The sequence below is a fragment of the Esox lucius genome, chromosome 1 (genome assembly GCF_011004845.1).
Source record: "Esox lucius isolate fEsoLuc1 chromosome 1, fEsoLuc1.pri, whole genome shotgun sequence".
Lineage (NCBI taxonomy): Eukaryota > Metazoa > Chordata > Actinopteri > Esociformes > Esocidae > Esox > Esox lucius.
In genome coordinates this window covers 5,044,932-5,070,970 of record NC_047569.1, presented here as the reverse complement: position 1 = coordinate 5,070,970, position 26,039 = coordinate 5,044,932, and the positions used below count along the sequence as shown (strand labels likewise).

The following is a 26,039-nucleotide window of genomic DNA, read 5'->3' as shown; positions in this document are numbered from 1 at the left end:
CGTATGCCCAGTAACTATCGTATGCCCAGTAACTATCGTATGCCCAGTAACTATCGTATGCCCAGTAACTATCGTATGCCCAGTAACTATCGTATGCCCAGCCTCCCGCACGGTAACGCACTGGCTGGCACACGAGAACATTTATTTATTTATTCGCGTGGACGTAAGTCGCATAGGTCAGTAGTCGATGACTATAACTGCATATATTTTTGGAAATTTCACAATCTCCTTAAAATAAAAGTGTGTTAATTACTAATATATCTTTATCAGACCGGTGAAAAAGTAATAAGGGAGAAAACTGCATTCAAAGATTCAACATTCATTTTATTCAAATTCTGCTATCACTTGATTTCTGATCGTCATCACGTGTGAAGTGACTAATGAATTCATTTCAAAAAGAAAAGGTGCATCTGTTACAAAATATTTTACAAATCACATTTTTATGCAGCATAAAAAGGCAAACAAAACTGCTGTTGTTGTCCTGTAAATAATTAATGTTAGTGCTTTGCCATGTTTAAATATAATTTCATGATAAGTATACAATTTCTTTTTTTTAGTTTCTAAACCCTAAAAAAGAATTAACACAAAATGAATCGCAGCAGAAGACAGCATAAGGAAAAAGGCTGTCATAGTGATATTTAGTTTGTTTCCCCTTTTAGTGTTGAAACATCCACCAGACAGTTGTTTTGGTCAAAGTTCAGTTCTGGAGATTTTTTTGGGCTGTGTAATTGCACACTCAAGCAATATACTGCAGTGGTCAGATTCACCCCAAAACATTTTGGAAACCATCCCCACATCATACGCTTAGGGCTGAAACATTTTTGGGAAACCTTTGAAAAAACAGGTATAGTTTTTTCTGCATAGATGACTTATGTATTTAAATGAAAACTGATTAGTGATCTACATCAGCCGTAGTACATTGCCAGTGTTGTTCCGCTCACCAACAAAATGGCTAGGCATGTTATCTCCTGTTTGTCTACACCGGTTGCATGGCTAAATACACTTAAATATGGATTAAAAGATGTAGCATTAGAAAGTGACATCAGCACTGTGTTAGCCTTGAGAACAAGGCACTGTAGAATGTTGGGGGTGTAGCTACATAAGACTAGCAGTACACAGACTTGAAAGAAAACAAGTTGATGGATACACATTGATGATCATAATAGTGGAAATAGGGATTTTATAAGTTGTATGTGTTACATGGCTTGTGCACGCAACTAGACAGCCAAATCCATCACAGACACTGACAAAAACAACTGTCTGGATGATGCTTCAATACTAAGGGCCAGTTTTACAGATCAGGATTAAGCCTAATCTAGGACTAAAAAATCTAGTTCAATGGAGTTTTCTAACCAGACAATTATTTTAGTCCTAGAGTAGGCTTAATCTGTGTCTGTGAAACCTGACCTAAAAGTAATTGGGAAATGGGGGCTATCATGCTAAAACCCCAAATATCCCTTTAAGACAGACACAGTGTGACCTGAGGTCCTTTCCTTGGCATGAACTTAAGAGAAGGATTAAAGGAAGTTATGATATTCAACTATTACTGACTGTTCAAGAACATTAATCTTTAGCTACAATCACTTCGTATAGTACCAACTTTCATTAGCAGTATACATCGACAGTCCCAATTGTCTAGACCGAGATCTAATCACTTTAGTTCACACTTAATAGAATATCCTCCAGACATGTATTTAGTTTCCTAGATTCAGGTAGTGGAGTCCTCCATAGTGGTACTGTTGGTCTCTGACCCCATCCCAGTAAGCCAGCTACAGGTCCCAGGTGGAAGACGCAGAATTTTGAACAGGGTGGTCCTGAAGGACTTACAGAGGAAGAAGTAGATGAGGGGGTCTAGGAGGGAGTTCAGGGAGGACAGCCAAAGGGTACTCTCCTTCAACTGGAAGAGGAACAGCTTGAGGTTGCAGTCAAATATTCGACCCCTTGTCTGGCTTATGGTGTATGGCACACGGGCAAAGTGGAAAGGCACAAAGCACACAAAGAACACTGCCAGCACCAGGAAGACATTTGCGTTCTTTCTCCGGGGCTGATCCTTGCTGTTACCCTCACGTTTACCATCTCTGCATTTGACACCCCCAGCAGAGGAAGCCTTGCTGCGGGCATAGGAACTATACAGCTCTTTGGTGATGAGGGAATAACACACTATCACTGTCACCAGGTTACCCCAGAAGATGAACTGGCACACGTGGTTGACCACCTCATGCCACAGAAGCCCAGTCGCCGTTTTCAAATCGCTGCACTTGAAGTAGGGCGAGATGGGCCTGTGGCTCGTCAGGATCATGTTTGGCAGGGAAAGGGCCAACAGAGAGCCCCAAATGGCCCAAGAAAGCAGCTTCCTGTGGGCAAGACGGCTGGCATTGGTCCTTTTGAAGGGCTGGAGGGTCTTCCTGCAGCGGTCAATGCTGATTAAGCCAAAGAAGAGGATGCTGATGTACATGGTGAAGTAGAAGATCACAGAGGAAACGCGGCAGACAAAGATACGCAGACCCAAGGATCCCATGTTCGAGTCAGACAGCACCTAGAGGAAAAACCCATAACGCTGTTTAGGATAGTAATTTTACAATTTTAACTGTGACAAATAGCAATGTCAAATATGACATAAACCAGTGCTTTATGAAGTGTGTAAATAAGTAGACATTTGTTTTTCTCAACATTGTATTGAAACACTGACACTAAGAATCATTTCTTCATTTACATTCATTAACTTGATTAATTCATTAAATGACCACTTCTTACCCAAATGCAGGTAGGTTTTGGCATTGGCAGTAGCCACGCTGAGTTCTGGTCAAACAGAGCTCTACCCTAAGGGTGTGCTTACTAATCAAACAAAACTAATATTGAGCCTTTTGCTGGATACAATTATGATTAGATTATTTTTATTATTTATCCATAATCTGAGAAAGTTACAAAAAAACCAGACATTCTTATTTCCCTTACATGTTGCTATCTGATAAGCGCTCAATTGGCTGATTTCAGCTATCAATAAAGACACAGGAGTTGTATAATGAACCTGCTGCTGGCCCTCCCTCATATGTCTCTTCCTGAGAAGCTCTCATTACCGTGCTACGACGGCTCCTGCATTCTCTTTCACAAATAAAAACATTTAAATAAAAGGCACTGTTAATAATCAGTTCACACTAATACAAATAACAGTAGATGTCTTAACGGAATAAACAGTTATGTGGGTATATGTCAATAGTTTGTTTACAGTTGAATATTTGAATTATCGTCGACATACATGACCTGCGAAAATTTAAATCTTTTTCTAACCTAAAACCATGCGGTTTTCAAAGTATTTTTGGCGTTTATCTTCATACATGTTAGTTCAATCACACACAGCAATGGCTGCACTACTGGAGTGGAGCACTGCATAATTAATGCCCAGCCCAAAACCATTTTTACCTGAAAAGGTGAATGTTCCTGAGGAATGTACCTAATGTTGTTCACAAGCCTGCTGGTTTTAAATGTTTAAGTGATAGTGAAGACATCACATTTCTACAGAATAATCAGATTCAAGCTAGCGAGTGGCAACAAAATAAGTCCTTCCACAGGTGCAAATGCTGTTGCTTGTTACAATACTAACTTCCTTTCAGGGGCAGCTGAAAATTTCAGAATGTGATATTTTAGCTTAGACTCAGGACACTAGATATTTGGAAAATTTAGCCATATAATACCATGTCAGTTTTTACTGGAAATACTTTAGGAAACACATTTTTTATGTTGTTTTAATGAACAGTTTTCAGTTTGTTTGGACTGGTTTTATTTTCTCATTGGCTGCTGTTGGCTGCTCAGTAATTGCATCTAAACTGCATCTGAGTACGGTTTCTAAGTAGCCAAAGAGCTCCCCTGTCACATTTTACATTGGTATTTATGTTACACAGATATGCCATGTTTATGAATGCTTTATAAAATAAGACATAGGGTTATAGATGGTTTGTAAGACATTTGTTTTATAAGCTCAAAGTAATGTAAAGCAGGAACCTTATTAACATTATAACTGCACCTTAAATGGAAAGGTGAGTGTCATAAAAACGTCAGCCACCACAATGTTCTTGAGGTAAATGATGAAGTGGGAGCGACTGGGGATGCGGAAGAACACCCAGACTGCCAGGCCATTGATTGACAGGCCTGACAGGAATAGCAGAGAGTAGAGAACAGGAAACACCACCGTCTTCAGCAAATTGTCACGGGAACAGCTGCTGTTGGTTTGGTTGGAACTGATCGGGGTCAGAGTGAATCCCAGTGTGTTGTCCATGTCAAGGACTGGGCTATGTAAACCAAAGAAGATAAAATAGGTGAACGCAATTTTCTCTGAGGGAAAGTAGCGTCAGAGGGTTACATTTCTGTTCCCCCAGTAGAACTTTATGAAATTATTATTATCCACGTGAAAAACAAATGTTCTATCACAGTGAAGACACAAAATTGGGTAACCCCAATCTATTGTACTACCATATTTATGTGATACATGTCAGTTACAGATTTTAATGTTGACCTTTCTAGCATTTCCAAAGATAGCTTGTGAGCTTACTACACAGGCCAATGACTCCTCTAAGGAGATGTTAGAATTTTACAACCCTGAGTGATAGAGTTGTGCACACGGAGAAACATTTCAACAACTTCAGTCCTTGCTACACCCTTAACGATATACTTATTTGTACCAACTAAATCCCTTCTAGGAAAATGCCCCTGAACATCCGATATTCCTGTAAGCTGTACTCATTTATGGTTAGATCTTCATTCATTTCTGTTCAAAGCTGCCAGTGACAGGAGCAAATTTCAAAAGACACATTTAAAACATACTGTGCATGGCACACAACATACTGTGCAAAGGGGAATTAAATTAGTTAAACTAACCTGAAGATTCTCACTTTACACTGCACATTGCTTCATATATTTCTTGCATTATGTTCAGCAACTTTTTAACCTACAATATGTTAAGCAATAACTGAAAGAACCAACCTTTCTTCGTTCCCAGTCTTTGACTGAGCCAAACTGATCCTGATGTAGGTTTCTGGAGACACTCTTTATCTCAGCAAACTGGAATTGTTCAATAATTTGATGAAGTGGATTGGGCTTGGGTATCTCTCTTGAATACTTTTCAATCTACTAACAAAAGAGCAAGAGCGTGTGGAAACTCTCGCTCTTCTGCTTTTTATTTCCTATCATGTTATTAAGAGGAAAGACAGTCTGGTCCTCAAGATCTGGCAGAGCTATTCAACTTCCTGTCAATTGATGCTACCATGTTCAACAAATGTTCGATGGAATGATGTGAGTGTATTAGTATAAGAAAATCATATTTGTGTGTTCATATGGAAGCTTGGGTGCCTATTAGTGTTTCCATGTAATCTGTAAGGTGTGTGTAATACCTAATATTAAAGACTATTATGCCTAATATAAATCCCTGAGAAAATATTGAAAATCCCAGGACCCAATGCAACACAAACATATGCCCCTGCACGCCCATGTGTGTCCATATAGGCTAGTAAAACCTGAAAAATAGGTTCTGGTATGAATGCACCTCGATAGATGCCACCTTTTGACGAGGCACACCTGCCCCCAATCAGGCCTCGTCAGGGGGAGCTAGAAGGGTCCCCAGGGAAGCAGCTCCGGATAGCAAGGAGTGGAAGACTAGTGATGGACAGGATTCTGGGGTTTTATTGTGTTCAGACATGCCGAAATTCTAAATAAAGGCACTATTTGCCATTGTGTCAGAAGTGTGTTTGGCACTGAAATCCTTGGCACACATCTTTATTACCTTCGCTGGCCACAGAAGAATGTACTTCATCAAAGAGATTTCTACAAGATTGCAGGTAACATGAATTACAGATTACAAAAATGTGTTACATTACAAACAGTCACAGGATATATTCAGACTATTTTGTGTTACAGCTTTCCCTAATGTCATTGGTGCGCTGGACTGCACACAGATCCGCATTAAACGCCCCTCAGGGGCCCACGAGGGAGATTATGTCAACAGAAAATCCTTCCACAGTATCAATGTTCAGGTAAAAATTATTTAGTTACTGTCCACTAGCCCAAATGTATTCTGTGCATGACATGTATACTGAATAGGAAACATTGCATTGTTTCAGATGATCTGTGATGCTGCCTGCATCATTACCAATGTGGAGGCAAAGTGGCCTGCGTCCGTCCATGACTCCCGAGTTTTTAGGTCCAGTACCATTTCCCAGCGACTATCACAAGGTAGGCCACACACATTTCACTGATAAACACAATTGCGTCAAAGGTTTTACTTCTGTAGTTGTAATGATTACATTTTGTATTCTCAGGTGAATTCTCTGGCGTTCTGCTGGGAGACAAGGGTTATGCCTGTGAGACATAACTTCTCACTCCCCTTGCAGACCCTCAGACAGCAGCACAGCAAGGATACAATCTCTCAAGTCACGATTTCAGTGTCTCCACCACCTGAGGGTCACCCCAGACAGGGCCTGTGACATTACTGTAGCCTGCACGGTCCAACACAATATTGCCTGTCTGAGAAAGGAAAGGGGTCCAGCAGTGGCACCGGAGATTGAGTGGGACAATGCAGCTATGTTCCCAGATGACATTAATGGCAGGCTGGTCAGAGACCAATACATTATTTCAGATGAGTGATTTCATTGTCTTGTCCTTTTCCAATAAAGGATTGTTTGTGTTACTCCTTAATTAGGCCTAATGTTTTATTCGATATTATAGTGGCTTAATTTGGTTTCATAACCTCAATTTTCATCTCACTAATAACTTTGCATAGTATAGTGTACATTAATCACACAGGGAACACCACAATGCTTCTTAAGCTTTTTATTGTAGTGCTGTCACTTGTCAGTTTGGAGCTTGGGAGAGAGAAAGAAAAACATGATTAATACATTGTTTTACAGATGAGCTAACAGTGGGGATTGAAGTCACTTATTTTTCAGGTTTCTGGATTTTCCTCAGTGTTCTATTCTTGATTTCTATACCAGTAGTTTCTACATACCATTAAGAATTAAGGCACTTACCAGCATGCAAAATGTTTTTATATTTGATCTTGACTTGTTGCCAGGTTCTTTTTTGCCCAGTCACATTTGTTCTGTATGAACATTAATTGTAGGAAGATATTTAGACTTAGACATAGCTTCTAGAGATTTGTGCACATGGTTGTAAAACATTCTCGCATGAGAGTTTGAAATTAAGCCTAGTCTTTAGGGTAAATTTCCTGAGGAATATTAATTCCCTCTGCTTACTTTTATGGCAAAGTAGGCTAAATAATATAATGTTATTTATATTGTGCTTTACATGTTAGGCTACTCAAAGACACCTACAGTACAACCAGCACATTTAGTACACAACGAGATACAGCACTGAAACCGACACATAAAACAAGCATGTTAAAAGCAATTAAAACAGTGTACAACTTTTCTAGAAAGTAGATATTTTAAAATCCTTACGCATTCAGTCGGTCCGCTATTGTCTGCCAGGCTTTTCCTCTCAGTTTAATAACAGCTTTACCTCCTCATAATTAGTAGCTGCTCCTCGGGTGAAAAATATGCCGCACGTGTCTTCTCCATCTCTGAATCAGTGAATCTGTGATCGATACCGTGGTCTATTTAAGAACGCCGTGGACGTGCACTTATCCCGACTATCTACACCTGGCTTGACATAGCTTCACCTTCTCATCCTGGCTCGGCAAACGTGCAACCGATTAAGCCGCGATGAGCGGATCACGCTAAGTCAAGCTGCGCTTTTTCAGTTATCCTGGATTTCTTCATTCTACTTTTGTGCAACAGGCCCCTGTTCAGCTTTGATCTGTTGTTTGTCCTTGTTTTTTGTCGGTATCTTTTTTGCCATGTAGGATGTGGCTGTTTTCATCGCGACAAATAAATTGGGACTGTTCCTGTTTTCTGTTTGTCCTTGGCTTGTCTTGTCCTTGTATGGTCCTTCCTGTTCTTGTTTCAGTTTATCAGTCTATTCCTTTCACCTGTGCGTGTTTTGTAGTGCTTGGCACTTTCTTTCCTTTTGTTCTCATTAAAAGATGCCTCAAATCTCTGTGCCTGCCTCCATCTCCCTCCTTGAAATGTGACAAAAAGGCCTGTAATCTGAAGCGGTCTCTGTTCCCACATAGTTACAGTGTAGTTACAAGAAGCAGTGTCTCTTCCCACATAGTAACAGTGTAGTTACAAGGAAAGAGGGCTGTAATTTGAAGTGGTGTCTGTTCCCACATAGTTACAGTGTAGTTACAAGGAAAGAGGGCTGTAATTTGAAGCAGTGTCTGTTCTCACATAGTTACAGTGTAGTTACATGGAAAAAAGGCTCTAATTTGAAGCAGTGTCTCTTCCCACATAGTAACAGTTTAGTTACAAGGAAAGAGGGCTGTAATTTGAAGCAGTGTCTGTTCTCACATAGTTACAGTGTAGTTTCATTGGAAAAAAGGCTGTAATTTGAAGCAGTGTCTCTTCCCACATAGTAACAGTTTAGTTACAAGGAAAGAGGGCTGTAATTTGAAGCAGTGTCTGTCCCCACATAGTTAAACTGTAGTTACAAGGAAAGAAGGCTCTAATTTGAAGCAGTGTCTCTTCCGACATAGTAACAATGTAGTTACAAGGAAAGAGGGCTGTAATTTGACGCGGTGTCTGTTTCCACGTAAATACTCTGTAGTTACAATGAAAGAGGCCTGTCATTTTAAGCAGGGTCTCTTCCCACATAGTTACAATGTAGTTACCAGGAAAGAGGGCTCTAATTTGAAGCAGTATCTTACCACATAGATACACAGTAGTTACATCTACTAAGCAAGTACGTTTTGGTGTAGTCAAATGAAGCAGAGTCTGATTCACAATAGTTAAAACATGTAACACCTCAAACTAATGAATTCATGACAATTTAAAATGAGAGGGTATGTTCAAAATAAATTAAACTTAAGATGGAAATTGATCAAAAACTACATTTAGATATATGCACCATTTGGACAGAGATACAATGACATTTAAAAAACATCTGTCAATTATAAACATTTTATTAAAACAAATAAAAACTACTATTACAAACAACTACTGTACCACCACTGCTACCTGAACCTTCTGTTTTTAATTACATACATACTGTATACATACATATAGTGGGTATAGAAAATAATCACCCCCCTTTTAAATAATCACATTTTGTTGCTTTGCAGCCTGAAATGAAGACAGATGCAGTTTTTGTTTGCTTCAGCTGTATTTATAACATCCAAGTGAAAGATAAAACACCAACAAAACATTTAAAAACATAATCACTGAGTTGGAAAAAGGATCACCCCCTTGTGTCAGTATTTTGTTGAACCATCTTTTGCTTTAATTACAGCCTTTAGTCTGTTGGGATATGTCTCTACTAACATTGCACATCTACACGTTGCAATATTTGACCACTCTTCTTTGCAGAACTGCTCAAGTTCAGTTAAATTTGATGGTGACCGTTATTGCTGTCTTCAAGTCATTCCACTGATTTTCAATGTGATTTTAGTCTGGGCTCTGACTAGGCCATGCAAGAACATTCACCTTTTCTCCTTCAACCACTGTGTGGTCAGTTTTGCTGTGTGCTTTGGGTCATTGTCATGTTGGAAGGAAAAATCTTCTTCCCATTGACAACTTTCTGGCAGAGAACAGCAGATTTTCCTAAAGAATTGGACAGTATTTTGCCCCATCCATTTTTCCTTCTATCCTGACAAGTGCTCCAGTCCCTGCTGCAGAGAAACAATCCCATAACGATATTAACACCTCCATGCTTTACTGTAGGAATGGTGTTATTTGGATGGTGAGCTGTATTGGATTTTCGCCAGACATATCGTTTGACGTTTAGGCCAAATAATTCAATTTTAGTCTCATCTGACCATAACACCTTTTCCATGTGGCCTTAGAATCTTCAAGGTGCGTTTTGGCAAAGCTCAGTCGTGACTGCATGTGGCCTTTCTTGAGGAGTGGCTTTTTTCTTGCAACCCTACCATATAAGCCACATTTGTGGAGAATTTGTGATATTGTTGTCACATGCACACAATGACCACTCTTTGTCATGAATTCCTGCAACTGCTTCAGAGTTGCTGTAGGCCTCTTAGTAGCCTCTCTGACCATTTTTCTCCTGGCTCTTTCATCCAGTTTGGAGCGACGTCCTGACCCAGGGAGGGTCTGTGTTGCCCCAAATACCTTCCACTTCTTAATAATAGACTTCACTGTGCTTCTAGGCACTGATAAATCCTTTTAATTTTTTGGGATCCATCTCCTGACTTGTGCCTGTCCACAACTTCATCCCGGAGATCTTTTGACAATGCCTTGCCACCCATAGTTGATTCTTTTCTTCAGTTGCACTACCAAAGACTGGAATGCTTCAGGAAAAGCTTGTTTTATGCTGAGCTAATCAAAATGACCACAGCTGATCACAGTTGAAAGTCAATTGGCCTTGTGTGCTATTGAGAAGGTGATTAACTACACCTGGTTGGGTTTACAAGTAATTTTTAGGAGGGGGGTGATTATTTTTCCAACTCAGTGATTCTGTTTTTTAATTTGTATTTTTTTCTTTCTGACAAGTTGGTATTATATCTTTCACTTGGATGTTATAAGTTGTAAATACAGCTGAATAAAACAAAAATTGTTTTTGTCCATTTTCATTTCAGGCTGCAAAGCAACAAAATGTGATTATTCTAAAGCGGGGTGATTCTTTTCTATACCCATTATACAAGCAGGGCTAAAACTGGCTAAGTAGACTAGCTAAGATGTCAATAAAATGTAAGCCTATGCCTGATTTCTTGAGGCAGACAGTGGCTGGTTAGTGCTGCATACTTGAAAGAAAAAGTGTACTTCACTAAGAATAATCTTTCCAACATTCCCTAATTAAAGGTAAAAGTAACTGAGTGACAAACTCTAAGTAGCTATTTATATTAGTGTACTTTACTAGTATCGTCCAAAGTATGCTTTCTAGTGGTAACACTTCTCCAACTGTAACTACAATGCCATTACATTAACTATTTATCCATCACATTAATAAAACATTTACGTTTTTGTAACTGATCCTATCCTGTTTTTCCTCCTCTTCTCATCTTTTTCTTTCCTGGGCACCATTTTTTGAAGTAGGCTTCTGATGCTAATTTATAATGTTTCACGTTCAGTGTCACTCACTACTAGATAACTGAACTTGTCCATCCCCAACAAGCAGGTATGTCTAACCAGAAAAGGAACAAGGCAAGTCTAGCTCAGCCGGCCCGCAATAAAAATGAATAAATTGTGGAATCAGTCTAGACAATCGTGGAATTCTCCAGAAATAATACTGTATAACAGTAAATAGATTACGTTTAGGCTTACTATAACGTAGCTACCGAATGTTGTAGCCAGTAACCAAGTTTTTGTCTATCTTGACCTAAAAGGAATGCTCAGATGTTTACTTCAAAAATCCACAAGAAATAGTCACAATATAAATGTAAACAGTTTTATTGTGGCCTGCAATTAGAATTGTTAAATGTCGTTGCCCTCATTGGATTTGAACTCTGGTCTCCCACATGACAGGCACAGTCTTAACCACTACGCCACAGCAATGTACGATTGATGAGTCGCTAGGCACATTGAGGATTGTATTAAACTGACTAACATTTCTTATTATTCTTATAAGTTAGCCTCCACCACAAATAGCGTCTATGAACTGGACGGTTTTTGCCACTGGCCGTTTTAACAACTTATTAGCCAGTAAGTCATCCTACTATCTACTAATAGGTGACAATAACTGACTTTCTTGTCAAGTGAAAAGACGAGAGAATCATGGAAACCCTCACTCTTTTACTGCCCAAGAGGTTTTGATAAAGCCTATACTATTACCCCCAAAAGCATGCACAGATGCCTACCGTTGAAAATCCACCAGAAACATTCGCAATATAACCGTAAACAGTTTTAGTTTAGGCTTACTATAACATATCTACTGAATGTTGTAGCCAGCTAAATTTGTCTATCCTGACCCAAAAAGCATACACAGATGTGTACTTCAAATATCCACCTGAAACAGTCACAATATAACCGTGAATTGTTTTATTTTAGGCTTACTATAAAGTAATAGTAACAGAAAGTTATAGCCAGCAAAGGTTTTGTCTATCCGGAACAAATCCTAATGCATAATTTGTCTTGACAGTGTGGAGACTTGAACGCCGGACCTATAGTTTGCAGGTCCGCTTATCAAACCACTATGCTATTTAACAAGGGTTGGTCAGTCAATCACCTTCACTCTTCTAGGCCGGCTAAATAAATAGTGAAAGTAATAAAATATATAATAATATTCACTAACTTTGGCGCCCCTGGATGGACAGAGCCCTTCTACAGACAATTTGTAAATAGGAAATTATCTCAGGAAATTAAAACTGCTGACACAATCAATTGTTCCCATCTTGATCATCTGTAACTGTTTACTTTTCTTGGATTCATAATGTTTACTATTAAGTCTACATGAGCACTAATGGTGCAGTTGCTTGATCACACTAATTTCCAGGACCTAGTCACCATTTCCCCCACTGAAAGTTATGCCGGTTTACAAAGGCCTAAAAAAGGAAATTACTTTCTGTCTTTTCACTCCACTGCATGGAGAATACACAAAGAAGAAGTGAGACCGAAAACATCTATCACACTTTTTCACATAATGCAGTCTTCCCTAAATGGAAAACTCATGCAAAACATATATGCAGATATATGTAGAGGATTTCTACATATATATATGTTTTGGATATATACATACAGTGGGGAGAACAAGTATTTGATACACTGCCGATTTTGCAGGTTTTCCCAGTTACAAAGCATGTAGAAGTCTGAACATTTTATCATAGGTACTCTTCAACTGTGAGTGACGGAATCTAAAACAGAAATTCAGAAAATCACATTGTATGATTTTTAAGTAATTAAATTGCATTTTATTGCATGACATAAGTATTTGATACATCAGAAAAGCAGAACTTAATATTTGGTACAGATTTATTTTTTTGTAATTACAGAGATCATACGTTTCCTGTAGTTGACCAGGTTTGCACACACTGCAGCAGGGATTTTGGCCCACTCCTCCATACAGACCTTCTCCAGATCCTTCAGATTTCGGGGCTATTGCTGGGCAATACAGACTTTCAGCTCCCTCCAAAGATTTTCTATTGGGTTCAGGTCTGGAGAATGGCTAGGCCACTCAGGACCTTGAGATGCTTTTTACAGAGCCACTCCTTAGTTGCCCTGGCTGTGTGTTTCGGGTCGTTGTCATGCTGGAAGACCCAGCCACGACCCATCTTCAATGCTCTAACTGAGGGAAGGAGGTTATTGGTCCAGATCACGCGATACATGGCCCCATCCATCCTCTCCCCAATACGGTGCAGTCGTCCTGTTCCCTTTGCAGAAAATCATCTCCAAAGAATGATGTTTCCACCTCCATGCTTCACGGTTGGGATGGTGTTCTTGGGGTTGTACTCATCCTTATTTTTCCTCCAAACACGGCGAGTGGAGTTTAGACCAAAGAGCTCTATTTTTGTCTCATCAGACCACATGACCTTCTCCCATTCCTCCTCTGGATCATCCAGATGGTCATTGGCAAACATCAAACGGGCCTGGACATGCGCTGGCTTGAGCAGGGGGACCTTGGGTGCGCTGCAGGATTTTAATAGTGTGTTACTAATGGTTTTCTTTGAGACTGTGGTCCCAGCTCTCTTCAGGTCATTGACCAGGTCCTGCCGTGTAGTTCTGGGCTGATCCCTCACCTTTCTCATGATAATTGATGCCCCACAAGGTGAGATCTTGCATGGAGCCCCAGACCAAGGGAGATTGACCATCATCTTGAACTTCTTCCATTTTCTAATAATTGCGCCAACAGTTGTTACCTTCTCACCAAGCTGCCTATTTTCCTGTAGCCCATCGCAGCTTTGTGCAGGTCTACAATTTTATCTCTGATATCCTTACACAGCTCTCTGGTCTTGGCCATTGTGGAGAAGTTGGAGTCTGTTTGATTGAGTGTGTGGACTGTTATGGACATTTTGAACTAAAGTACATTTGAGAAATGTCTGTATTTCTATTGCCTGGTATGTAAATATTTACTTTGATTGCGACATACATGTCTGTATAATATCAGAGGATTATTAGGTACTTTGACCATGTTCTTCTGCCTAGACCAAGAAGGGTATCAGTCCTTTTGATCCTTAGGAATGTGGCCCTTGGGGGGAAGTAGGAGCAACTGGCTTGTTTAGGTAAACGCAAAAGAAAACATTATGTTGCATTTGGCCAACAGCAGGCATGGACATGGCAGGAGAAGCATCATCAGTATAAGCATAGCTGCTTTCCCAATCTAGAACCATCAGAGAAATATAAGGCAGAACATAGACAACTCATGATCAAAGAAGTTATAAACATACCATATGAAGGAATGCGCATTGAAGCTGTCCAAAAATATTAATGTGTAGAATAGTGCTGTATTATGACAAAATGCTCACGATTGTTAACAGAGGTAATAAAGTACTTAACATGTTGCATATAGCCAACAGCTGGAATGGTGTTTAAAGGACAAGCATCGTCATTATAAGCATAGCCGCTCTCCCATTCTAGAACCATCAGAGAAATGTAAGAAAAAAATAGTCAAGCTCAAAGTCGTCAAACATCCATATGAGAGAAAGCACACTGACTCTGTCAGATAATGTCAACTTGAAGACTGATGCTGTACTAAGACTACTGGCACTAGATTGTTAACAAAGGTAATTGTAGCACTTAACTTGTTGCATTTGGCCAACAGCAGGCATGGACATGGCAGGACAAGCATTGTCAGTATAAGCGTAGCTGCTCATCCAATCGAAAACCATTAGAGAAATAAAAAAAAAAACATAGTCTAGTCAAGCTCAAAGTCGTCAAACACATCCATATGAGGGAAAGCACGTTGACACTGTTAGATAATGTCAACTTGAAGACTAGTGCTGTACTAAGACTACTGGCTCTAGATTGTTAACACAGGTAATTTTAGCACTTAACTTGGTGCATTTGGCCAACAGCAGGCATGGACTTGGCAGGAAAAGCATTGTTTGTTTAATCATAGCTGCACTTCCAATGTAGAACCTCAGAAGAAACGTAAAGCAAAACATAGACAACCCATGATCAAAGATGTTATACCTAACCCTATGAGGGAATGCACATTGAAGCATTTAGAAAATGTTAATCTATAGAATAGTGCTGTATTATGATAACATGCTCACGATTGTTAACAGAGGTAATAAAGTACTTAACATGGTGCATATAGCCAACAGCTGGAATGGTGTTTAAAGGACAAGCATTCTCAGTATAAGCGTAGCTGCTCATCCAAACTAGTACCATCAGAGAAATGTAAGAAAAAAATATAGACAAGTCAAACTCAAAGTCGTCAAACACATACATATGAGGGAGAGCTCGCTGACGCCATCAGATAATGTAAACCTGAAGACTAGTGCTGTTATAAGACTACTGGCCCTAGATTGTAAACACAGGTAATTTTAGTACTTAACTTGGTGCATTTGGCCAACAGCAGGCATGGACATGGCAGGACAAGCATCGTCATTATAAGTGTAGCTGCACTTCCAATGTAGAACCACCAAAGAAATGTAAGACAATAGACAAGACAAGCTAAGTGGTCAAACACATCCATATGAGGGAAAGCACGTTGACACAGTCAGATAAAGTCAACTTGAAGACAGGTGCTGTACTAAGACTACTGCTCTAGATTGTAAACACAGGTAATTTTAGTATTCAACTTGGTGCATTTGGCCAACAGCAGGCATGGACATGGCAGGACAAGCATCGTCATTATAAGTGTAGCTGCACTTCCAATGTAGAACCACCAAAGAAATGTAAGACAATAGACAAGACAAGCTAAGTCGTCAAACACATCCATATGAGGGAAAGCACGTTGACACAGTCAGATAAAGTCAACTTGAAGACAGGTGCTGTACTAAGACTACTGCTCTAGATTGTAAACACAGGTAATTTTAGTATTCAACTTGGTACATATGGCCAACCGCAGGCATGGACATGGCAGGACAAGCATCATCAGTATAAGCGTAGCTGCACTTCCAAATGTAGAACCTCGGAAGAAACGTAAGGAAAAACATAGAGAACTCATGATCAAAGAATTTATACATAACCATATGAGGTAATGCGCTTTGAAGCTGTCCGAAAATATGAATGTGTAGAATAGTGCTGTACTATGACAACAAGCTCACGATTGTTAACAGAGGTAATAAAGTTGCATATAGCCAACAGCTGGAATGGTGTTTAAAGGACAAGCATCATCAGTATAAGCGTAGCTGCACTTTCAATGTAGAACCACCAAAGAAATATAAGACAAAACAGACCAATCAAGCTCAAAGTTGTCAAATATGAGGGAGAACACATTGACACTCTTAGATAATGTAAACCTGAAGACTGGTGCTGTACTAAGACTACTGGCACTAGATTGTTAACACAGGTAATAAAGTACTTCACTTGTTGCATTTGGCCAACAGCAGGCATGGACATGGCAGGACAAGCATCGTCATTATAAGTGTAGCTGCCCCACACAGCAGGAGACTCCTAAGCGGATCCGCCTCCAAGTCGCAAAACCCGCGTGAGTGTCACATTCGTTTTGGTGCCGCCCAGAGGATCAGCTCCGCCCTACGGGTAGCGCCGTAAATTCGACTGTCCGACACTGGACCCGTGTCGGATCCGCAGAAGTGGACGCGCCTTTACAATAACGGTTGAAGTTGCTAAACCAAGAGCAGACAGAGTCATATCAGTGGAGATTTTCTTTCCTGGGACACGGTTGCGCTGAACTATTTGAGTAAGTGTATTGATTTATTGCGACATTCACAGCAAACATTGCCTTTGTGGTTTTTTTAATCATCATGTATAATGATTGTAATGACGTTGTTTGATATTAGGACTTTTGTGCAACATGCTATTGTTAGCTGAGAGGTGATTATCATGTAGCCCATTTGATTTAAAATGGGATAGTCATTTCGGCAGAATATGTTATGGTATTGTGATAAAGACTGGTTTGGTCTGTTTTAATGTGTCGCTGTTATCCATATGTAGCTTATGTTAGCAACATGTAGCCGCTAGCTAGCATGCTGCTAGGCGCGATTGCATCATTCGCAAGTATTGATAATGCCTATAACTATATGTTTGAGTTCACGTTTGCGATGCAAACCTATAGCAATGCCTATATATAGCTATATGTTTGAGTTCACGTTTTCGATGCAAACATATAGTTGATAAATTGGCACTGGTATTTCAGTCAGTGAAGTGGGGTCAATATTACAGTCCGTGAACCACGAGTCTGCACGTGTTAGCATGTTTAGCTTCTAGCTAGCTGTGCATTGTTAAGTTTGCATTTTGGCAAGTTTGGTCTCATGTGTATTGTCTATCTGCCATCCTCTTTATAATGAAAATCAAGCTTCGGCATTTTAATCACTGTTTAAGTCGGTTCAGACAACTAATGGGTATTGGCGCCTGTTTGAACGTCAAGATGTACGGGCTTATCTGCTAATGGTTGCTACCGACTATTACCTTGAAACCATTCAGGAAATACACAGTACATATGGTGATTTAACATCACCGCTCATTTTACACACAGTTTAAAATGAGCGGCTAGTAATGAGTGAACATTACTAGCTAGCTAGCTACGTTTTTCATGTTGGTTTTGAGTGGTAGGCACCCCCACTAACCTAGAAAATGGTTTTAAAACAGTAAAATTAGCTAGCTAATACGGAGGAATACTCCATGCAGCGGGGGAGTCAGAGGGACAGTCACCGCAGCGTTAGCTAACGTTAGCTTCTTGTTTCATCTGGGGTCTAATAAACAGTCTAGTTTGTAGCAATGAAACAGACAACACCACTATTCAACAATGTTTTTATTTAAATACAACATTAGAAATGATAACTTCTACACACCTGATAAACGTGTCTTTCTGAAATGTCTCTTTTAGAACAAAAATGAATAGAAAGACTGTGCCTGTCTCCTTATCAACCTTAAGACGAAGGACACGTGTAGACGTTCAAAAAAGGCATCATCAAATTAGGACATACTTGACTGACATGGACATGACAGGAACAGGGGCAGATGACAGAGTTCTTTCTGAGAACACTGCCCCACCCTCTTCAGCTGCACATGCAATGCCAGAGGTGCAAGTTGTTATTGAAGATGACATGGAATTGGAGGCAGATTTTGATGATGTGTACATTACTCTGGATGAAAATTTGCTGTAAGTATTTCACAAAAGTTGGTATTTTTCCATGTATACACAACACCCATGAAATTCATGTTTTCAAAATATGTGATGAAATATTGTCCCTCAAAATGCCATGGGGAAATGATATTTTATGCTGAATTTAACATGCATTGACATGTCCCACCATTCTCAAAACCATTGACCGTACATAGTCCACTATATTATTAGTATTATTGAAAGAATTTTGTGAGATTATGAAACAGCACCCCAACACATTCTGCCAAAAATATGCAATAGTACTCTACGGTTTAGCTGAAGTTCTACTTGACCATTATGACCTGTACTTTTTCCTTCCTTATACTTCTTCCCACCTTGGGGCACCATTCAGGTTAACTTTCAGCCCATCCTACTTGCTTATTTGTATACATTGTAGGCCTATACTTGTGCATGCTTTAGTCCATGTTATTCCCTTTTTGATGATGAATAAATACCCTTTTTCTTTCTTTCTACATTAAGGATGCCTTTTCATCTAATTGAGTTTCAAGCAAGCGGGGACATTGCTGTTGTGCCAGTTGACTGGTATGATGACGGGATGGTGTACTGGCCCAGCTTTAAGAGCACTGAACGTGTGAAACGGGCAGCTGCTAACGAGGAGAATCATGAGCCAAACTGGCCAAGATATGACGTAAAGGTCGTCAGAACTTGTGGTATGCCAATTTCATAAAATTATTGTTTAAAAATAATTTCATGGTTGCTTCTCCTTATGCTTGGAATAACCTATTCTTTCTATTTTCTGAAAATGCACATGAAATTGTCTTTGCCTTGCATTGTTTAAAATGTTCAATTTATCTGTTGATGCTATTCTTGGCCAGGTCTCTCTTGTAAGAGATATTGTGTCCTCAACGAGACCAACCTGGTTAAAAAAATTATAATGATACTAACAATTATCATCAATAATAATTCTGTGCAGCTCTACAGCTAATTTGAAACTCATGTTCATTTTAACATATTACATTTTAGACAACTACAAAGACGCCATCAGGCTAATGAATCAATATCAGTCTGGCTGCAATGCCTCTGAGCTACAGTCTGAGGCAGAGCAGGAGGGTGAGCTCCCAGAGAAACGCGTCAGGAAGCCAATGTAAGTGGGTTTGGTCTTGTTTTTGTTATGTTTCTACAATAATAGGAAGTTTATTTCCTGTAGCATTCAAAAATACTATGTATTATATGAATATTTGGCTTGCAATAACCAAAATGATATGGTTACTAAACAGCCATCGTTTTGGGGACTCTGATGAGAGTGAAGAAGAGCCAGAAAATTGGGACTTAGCTTCTCTGAGGTCGCCACGACCTTCCAACTCGGCTGGTGTATCAGTTGGAGCCTCAAGCCCAAACCAATTACACTGGCAGAGTAAGGAATAATCTCTTAACATCAAAATAACAAAATCATAATATTAATAATATAGATATGGTTTACCTTGTTAGTGCTAAAGAGATTCCCCTCTCCTTGTATCCATTCCTCCAGCTCCACCATCTCGCCGAGTGCCAGGCAGCAGAGTCACTACTCAACCTGGAGGAAACTGTCTAGGTAAAGGGGCCCCGTCTAGATTAACACATCAATGGTCAGTCTGTTTCGAATCAACAGTTTGCATCTGCATTACCATATACCAGATTTTCTGCGTACTCTAATTAAATTGTAACTTTCAAAAGATCAAAATCTCAGCCAAATATTTTGGCAGTTAAAAACCTCTGCATTCATGTAATATTGCCTGAAAAGTCTCAGCATCCAGGATGCAATATTAAATTCATCATAAAATTGCATTGAAACACATTGTTTTTCAATGGCAATCCATTCACGGGGTTGAAATAGGTAGTTCATACCAAAATCTTGAAACATACAAATTCACGTTCCCCATGACCAGAGATTTTTTGTTTGCCATTGTTTGGCCCTGTAGCTCGCAGCATACCATTGGTTAACAGATCACAACCTTTTAATAGCAATCTCTCTCCCTTAGCACCTGACCATGGGGCCAGACCGCAACACCCTTCACCACCTCAACTCTCTGCACCTGCATTTAACATGAGGAGGGTTACTCAAGGTAGGGACTGATTTCTGAAATATTAGTCAATTGGAAGGCCCCAAAGTGTATTATAAGTCATGGTTAACAGATGACTACCATGTAATTAAAAAAATGTGCACTCTCTCACACCACCCAACTCACTATGGGCCAGGAACGGCAGTCCTTCCTCACCTCCCTCCACCCACCGCACCAACCCTCAACATGAGGCGAACAGAGGAGCCCTCTTCAAGCCTGGCCTACAGACCAACATGGCGAGGGGGAAGAACGACCGATACCATTCCCTGCTCTGGTGAGCACTAACTGACAAGTCCTCAGTGTCATTCTGTGCCACAGATTTTGGAATAACATCCCACAACCATCACATATTTTCTTTACACTTTTGTCAATAACTAAGGTCCGTATTATGAGTAATGAGGATAAACACTGAAACGTGATATTTTATACACTACATTTTAGCTATATTTCATGTGTGTCAACAGCGGCTGAGTTCCACATCCTTAGCCTGCTGGAGACCATTAAACAGCAACAAGACCAGCTTGTGGTAAAGGTGAACTACCTCAGCAGCAGGCTGAACAGCACCCCGGGGCCAGGTGTTGAGATGCCGGACAATATCCAGTTTCCCCTGGAACAATTGGAGGCAGTGGAAGCATTTGAAGTGTTTTTAAAGGAACCGTCAAATGGCCCAGCTCGACAGAGAGTGGTGAGTTTTCTTACTTAATGTGGATCTTGCCATTAGGTTTATTGATTGTCCATGATTATTGCAAATATTCTATTGAACAGCCCTGAACAGGCCTGTCCTGATCCGCCTTTTCCCAGTGGTAAGATTCTGTCAGTGAGTGACAATCTCCCTCGTTTGACATTGTGTGTAAAGGTGGCACAGGTTCATGAGGGTGTGAGCCAAGTGCATGTTGAGACAATAATCCAAGAGAACAGGATTTTTAGCAAAGAAGTTTTCTATGTCTTTCTACATTTCTGGATGCTTTCAACAGGAACTTAAACATTTTAAATGCAACTTAAGCTTATAAATGTTTACCTTGCTGTCTATTTAAAACAAGATGTCTTTGCATTTTAGATTTCTTCTTTGGCCACCATTGGAGGTCAGGATGTGAAGAGAGTGACCTGGAACATCCTGGCCAGGCTCTTCACAGAGGAGGTATCTCATCAGATAAACTGGAAGGGTGTTAATAACAAAAAGTCCTTCAGTAGGATGGCAACGAAGATTTTGCTTTTCAGTAAGTATATAATTCAAAGTCATATTAAATGCATTCAAAGTCAATAGTTTGTAAATGTTGGGGCAGCCTTTAAAATCGTAACAACTATCTGTCAATATGACCATGTAGCCTTTGTTAGACTGGCTACTATACCATAGACTTTTTTACGTTTGTTTTTTTTTAACTTGAAATGACTCCGCGAGCAGCTACTTTGCATACGCAAATTTTCAATCAGGAAGGCCTATGCCTGATTGACTGTTTAACACAATGCGATAGTTAGTGCGTCTGTGAACCTGACACGGTCATTTATTTAGTAGGGGAAATGGGCTACTAAAAATATTCCTGTTAACTAAAAGGGGAGTGCAATAATGATAGTAAAAAGCCTACCGTTCTGACATTTAGTAAATCTTTGAAATTGCTGTGGGATCCCCTCTGCTGTGAGACTCCCTCCTTTTGATTCCTTCAGTTTGTTGCTGGCACTGTAAACCGGGTTGACCATGGGTGCGCTTCTAGAAAGTGGTGATAATAACTTCCGGCACAATCTTGGCCAAGACAGTGGCATACCTGTATTTGTGCGTAAGAGCGCAACTACGGTCCAAGTTTGGGGGTTGGAATCACAGTGGATTGTCATGTCAAGAGAAACACACCCCAGGTGTGGGCAATAGGCCCATCATGTTATCGAAGTAAACGCACGCAAATGTATTGGCTGCCTGATGGTTGATAGCTTCGCTTGCGTACATTTGTCTTGGCTCTCCATAATAATAAACACTGATGGACTGCAGTTTTGTGTGGGTTGTAAATGACCATGTGAGTTGTATTTTAATTTAGTGTTGCTTTTGGAATGGTTAATCTAACACTAAGGTCTCTGCTGCAACATATAGCTTGAATGTTAAGTTGCTTTGGATAAAAGCATCTGCTAACTGACGTAATGTTAACCAGGGCTGTAGTAGAGACTAAACGCAAATAAATGGAGTTTACCCACCGCTCAAATGTCAGAAATAGAGTTTATCCATCTGTTAAGAGTTTACCTCCAAATAGAATCTATGTAGGACCCTACCAAACTTAAAATACTGATTTATCCACATAAAATTGCGCTCTGATCAAATAACCATTTAATACCACTGATATTGTTTGAACATTTTGGATATCTTTTTTTAAACATCCGATAGCGAAAGGTGCGGCAAACCTTACCCTGATCACAAATTCATAGTTTACCCACCTCTTATTTTAACCACCACAACCCTGTTTATAACTTTATAATAATTTATAGTCATGTTTCTTTTTTAATTTAATCTCCTTAATACCTATCTCATATATATTGTATTGTGTAAGCATACTTGGCTTTGGATGCCACATACATAATCATATCTGTCTGTTTGATTACAGGTGCTGTGAGGAAAAACACAGTGACACGGTCAGCCACGGACGCAGAGGTCACCAAGCACGCAATCAGGTGGTTCAACCTGGCAGCGGATCGGGCAACGAGGAGACGTGTCCTGCTTCAAGCCACACAAACGGAGTAATAGGAGAAATAAACAATATTTTTATTGAACCTCTGGTCGTTCACCAGTTAATCATTTTCTGATATTTTAGCTGTGCATTTCATTGAAGTTTTAGCCTAATGGATAAAATATTTTGTCTGCACCGACCTAGGCCTATAAAGCACTAAATTAGGTTTTGACCACAAAATGAATGTAAAGTAGCTTAGCCAACGTAGGCTACTTAACAAAAACAGAATAGGAAGAGCTTATAACTTTCCGTGAATGACAATTTTATGTCTTGACTTGAACTTTTTCTGTTAGGCCTATTGACAATATTGTTAGGTTAAAATACAAGGCAATGCAGATTTAAGATTAGGCCTATATTGCTGGAGTAACCTAGACTAGGCCTAGTCATAGAAATCCTATGGTTTAGTTTATCCTATTTTATCCTACAGCAAGAACAGGCCTAGGGATTTTGAAAATTAGAAAACCCGGTCCAAAACGGACCCGGGCCAGATGAACCAGGAAATTTGTGAGGCGGGTGTATGTATCAATTCTTTTGCTGTGTGGGGCACTTCCAATGTAGAACCACCTCAGAAATGTAAGACAATAGCCAAGTCGTCAAACACATCTATATGAGGGAAAGCATGTTGACATAGTCAGAGAATGCCAACTTGAAGACTACTGCTCTAGATTGTTAACAAAGGTAATTTTAGTACTCGCAATCGTGAGCATGTATTATGACAATAAATGCTCAATACATTACCTATGTTAAGCGGTAATAAGTACTTTAACATGTTGCATATAGCCAACAGCTGGAATGGGTTTAAAAGGACAAGCATCGTCAGTCTAAGTGTACCTGCACTTCCAATGTAAATAACTATTATCCTCCGGAAGCTTGTCAGAATCTCAAATCGCATAATACGTACTGAGTACGTACTTCAAAGATGATTGCGGAGTGCTGTTAAGTATATAGTAAGCTAGTATGCCAGTATTGGGACCAATTAGGGTGACCAGATGAGAATGGGTAAAATTCGGGGGGATGGGTGGGGTCTGTAATGTCCGTGGAGAGCTGGCCCCTCAAAACCAAGTACCAGTTCCCGGTCTTCTCCACGTTTGTCCTCACCAGCGCCAGTGGAGACAAGGTGGGTGCGCCTGGCTGGCTCTCAGGCATTCTAATACACTAATACTCCACCATGGTTACACTGTCCGATACAGTAGGTTATAGTTCAAACTATATAGGAAAGTTCTTGTATATAATGTCAGGTGGATGTATCAGTTTTAGTTCTTTGTCTTCATCTACTCTATGACATAAAAAGGGGACAAATAGGTTGTATTTTCTTTGTGCGTATAAAATAACAAACAACAAAAGTGTAATACATAAGCTATATAATACCTCCTTAGATTGGGTTGCGCTGGAGGCACGACGCTGGCATATTTCGCGGAGGATTTCACTGCTGCCAGCACTCTCGGCATCGCGTAAAACTGCAGTAATCCAGGGGTATTTCCCTACCCAGTCCTCGCGGTATCTGCAGAGGAGTTTTTGCTTTTTAGCTACGTGTTGATCTTGATCGGGTCCCGGGACACCAGCCTGTGCCTCCATTTCAAAAATGAATGAATGAAAATTCGCGCCTATAGCCGCCTATACATACTATTGCAACTTGCAGCCGACGGGAGCTGGCTGCAGGACGCCTCAATGCATGGACAGTTTTTAATGTTCTATCATACTAGAACTAATCGAGAGTCAAAAAAAATACTCGAGAGTCTGCTATTGAGACTTCGTTCAAATTTTCGGGACAATTAGGGCAGGATTCGGGACAATTGCTTGGATTTCGGGACTGTCCCGATTTTTTCGGGACGTCTGGTCACCCTAGGACCAATTGGGACATACAACCTCATAATATTGTATCTAAACATTAAATGATTTTGTCCCGAATGAACTTAACTTCAAGTTTGAGTATTTAGGTAGACATCACTTAAGCTATGTGTTAAACTTACTAACGTTTCTAATCTAGTTTACGTCCACCATAAATAGCATCTACAAACATCCCAACCTGTAGAAACTAATTTCATGGCTTCACCAAATTTCTGAAGAATATGTCTAATTCCGTCTCCAATACTGGCCTACTAGCCAACTACACACTAAAAAGTACGTACTTCGCCAAGGATTCAATGTGCGATTCATAATTCTTAACTCACGTTGGCTCTGAAATTATTCAGATTTCCGGGATACTGTATATAACTTGCTGGTGTCAGTGAGACAATATTTAAGTGCGGGAGACTCATCGGATGTCTGCATCTGTGAACTGTTTGGCTTTTGCCACGGGCTGTAGTTAGCTTATTAGCCAGTAATAGGCCTATATCTTACTACTTCGAATGGTCATAAGAATTGAGCAATTGCTAGCTAGACTAAAGACGATCGAACTGTACACTGCCAAAGCTTAATTTAATGGCACAACAACATACATTTTTCTTTCATTCGTGAATGAAATGATGCAATACCTATCAATGTATGTGATGATAACAGACTTTTTCTTCAAGTGAAAAGACGAGAGGATCGTGGAAACCCTTCCTCTTTTACTGGGTTGTGGTCTATACTACCCCAAAAAGCATGCACGCGATGCTTACTTCATTAAATCGACCTGAAATAGTATAACATCTGGGAACATTTGGCATACTATTTTCAGCGATCATGGATTGAGACATACTAATCTTCTCGCATACTATATAACATATGCGATTTGAGATTGTTCAGGACCCTTTTTTAGGCAAATCTGGGATAGGTTACTTTAATGGAACAAGCCTCAACACATGCATTTGGATGAACATAGTCTAATGTGCGATTTGTCAGTTCCTGCACTTATTGTATCCCAAGTCAAGCGCTTACTAACCTTATTCGATCGTGGTGGGGCAATATCTTTGCGCTGATTTTTCATTTTACTTTGGCTAGGTCGTCTCGTACTTATATATTTTTAATCTGCCCTACACTCCGATATCTAAATCGTATTAGACTAGTCGTAAAACGTTCCTCTGCGGATAACTGTTTCTTGGTCTTTCGTCGTGTTGGTATTTGTTTT

At 39.9% G+C, this 26,039-nt stretch overlaps 2 protein-coding genes across 3 annotated transcripts; one reads left to right on the top strand and one right to left on the bottom strand.

The window, feature by feature from the left end:
* Positions 1-306: 306 nt before the first annotated feature.
* p2ry12 (purinergic receptor P2Y12) lies at positions 307-19,742 on the bottom strand. 2 transcript variants are annotated; one of them, XM_010865115.3, is made up of 3 exons: positions 4,978-5,129; positions 4,022-4,286; positions 307-2,536 (listed from the first exon to the last, which is right to left on the bottom strand). In XM_010865115.3, the coding sequence occupies exons 2-3, from the start codon at positions 4,271-4,273 to the stop codon at positions 1,709-1,711; spliced, it is 1,080 nt and encodes a 359-aa protein (XP_010863417.2). In that variant the 5' UTR covers positions 4,274-4,286; positions 4,978-5,129; the 3' UTR covers positions 307-1,708. The 2 variants fall into 2 exon arrangements, with proteins under 2 accessions (XP_010863417.2, XP_034150560.1); XM_034294669.1 differs by lacking the exons at positions 4,022-4,286; positions 4,978-5,129 and adding an exon at positions 19,667-19,742.
* LOC106024496 lies at positions 16,598-23,166 on the top strand. The gene is made up of 11 exons (XM_034294617.1): positions 16,598-16,800; positions 17,947-18,222; positions 18,706-18,896; positions 19,210-19,330; positions 19,464-19,600; positions 19,715-19,777; positions 20,205-20,288; positions 20,422-20,559; positions 20,750-20,970; positions 21,343-21,502; positions 22,868-23,166. Exons 2-11 carry the CDS (start codon positions 17,954-17,956, stop codon positions 23,002-23,004), a joined length of 1,521 nt encoding a protein of 506 aa, XP_034150508.1. The 5' UTR covers positions 16,598-16,800; positions 17,947-17,953; the 3' UTR covers positions 23,005-23,166.
* Positions 23,167-26,039: the final 2,873 nt, after the last annotated feature.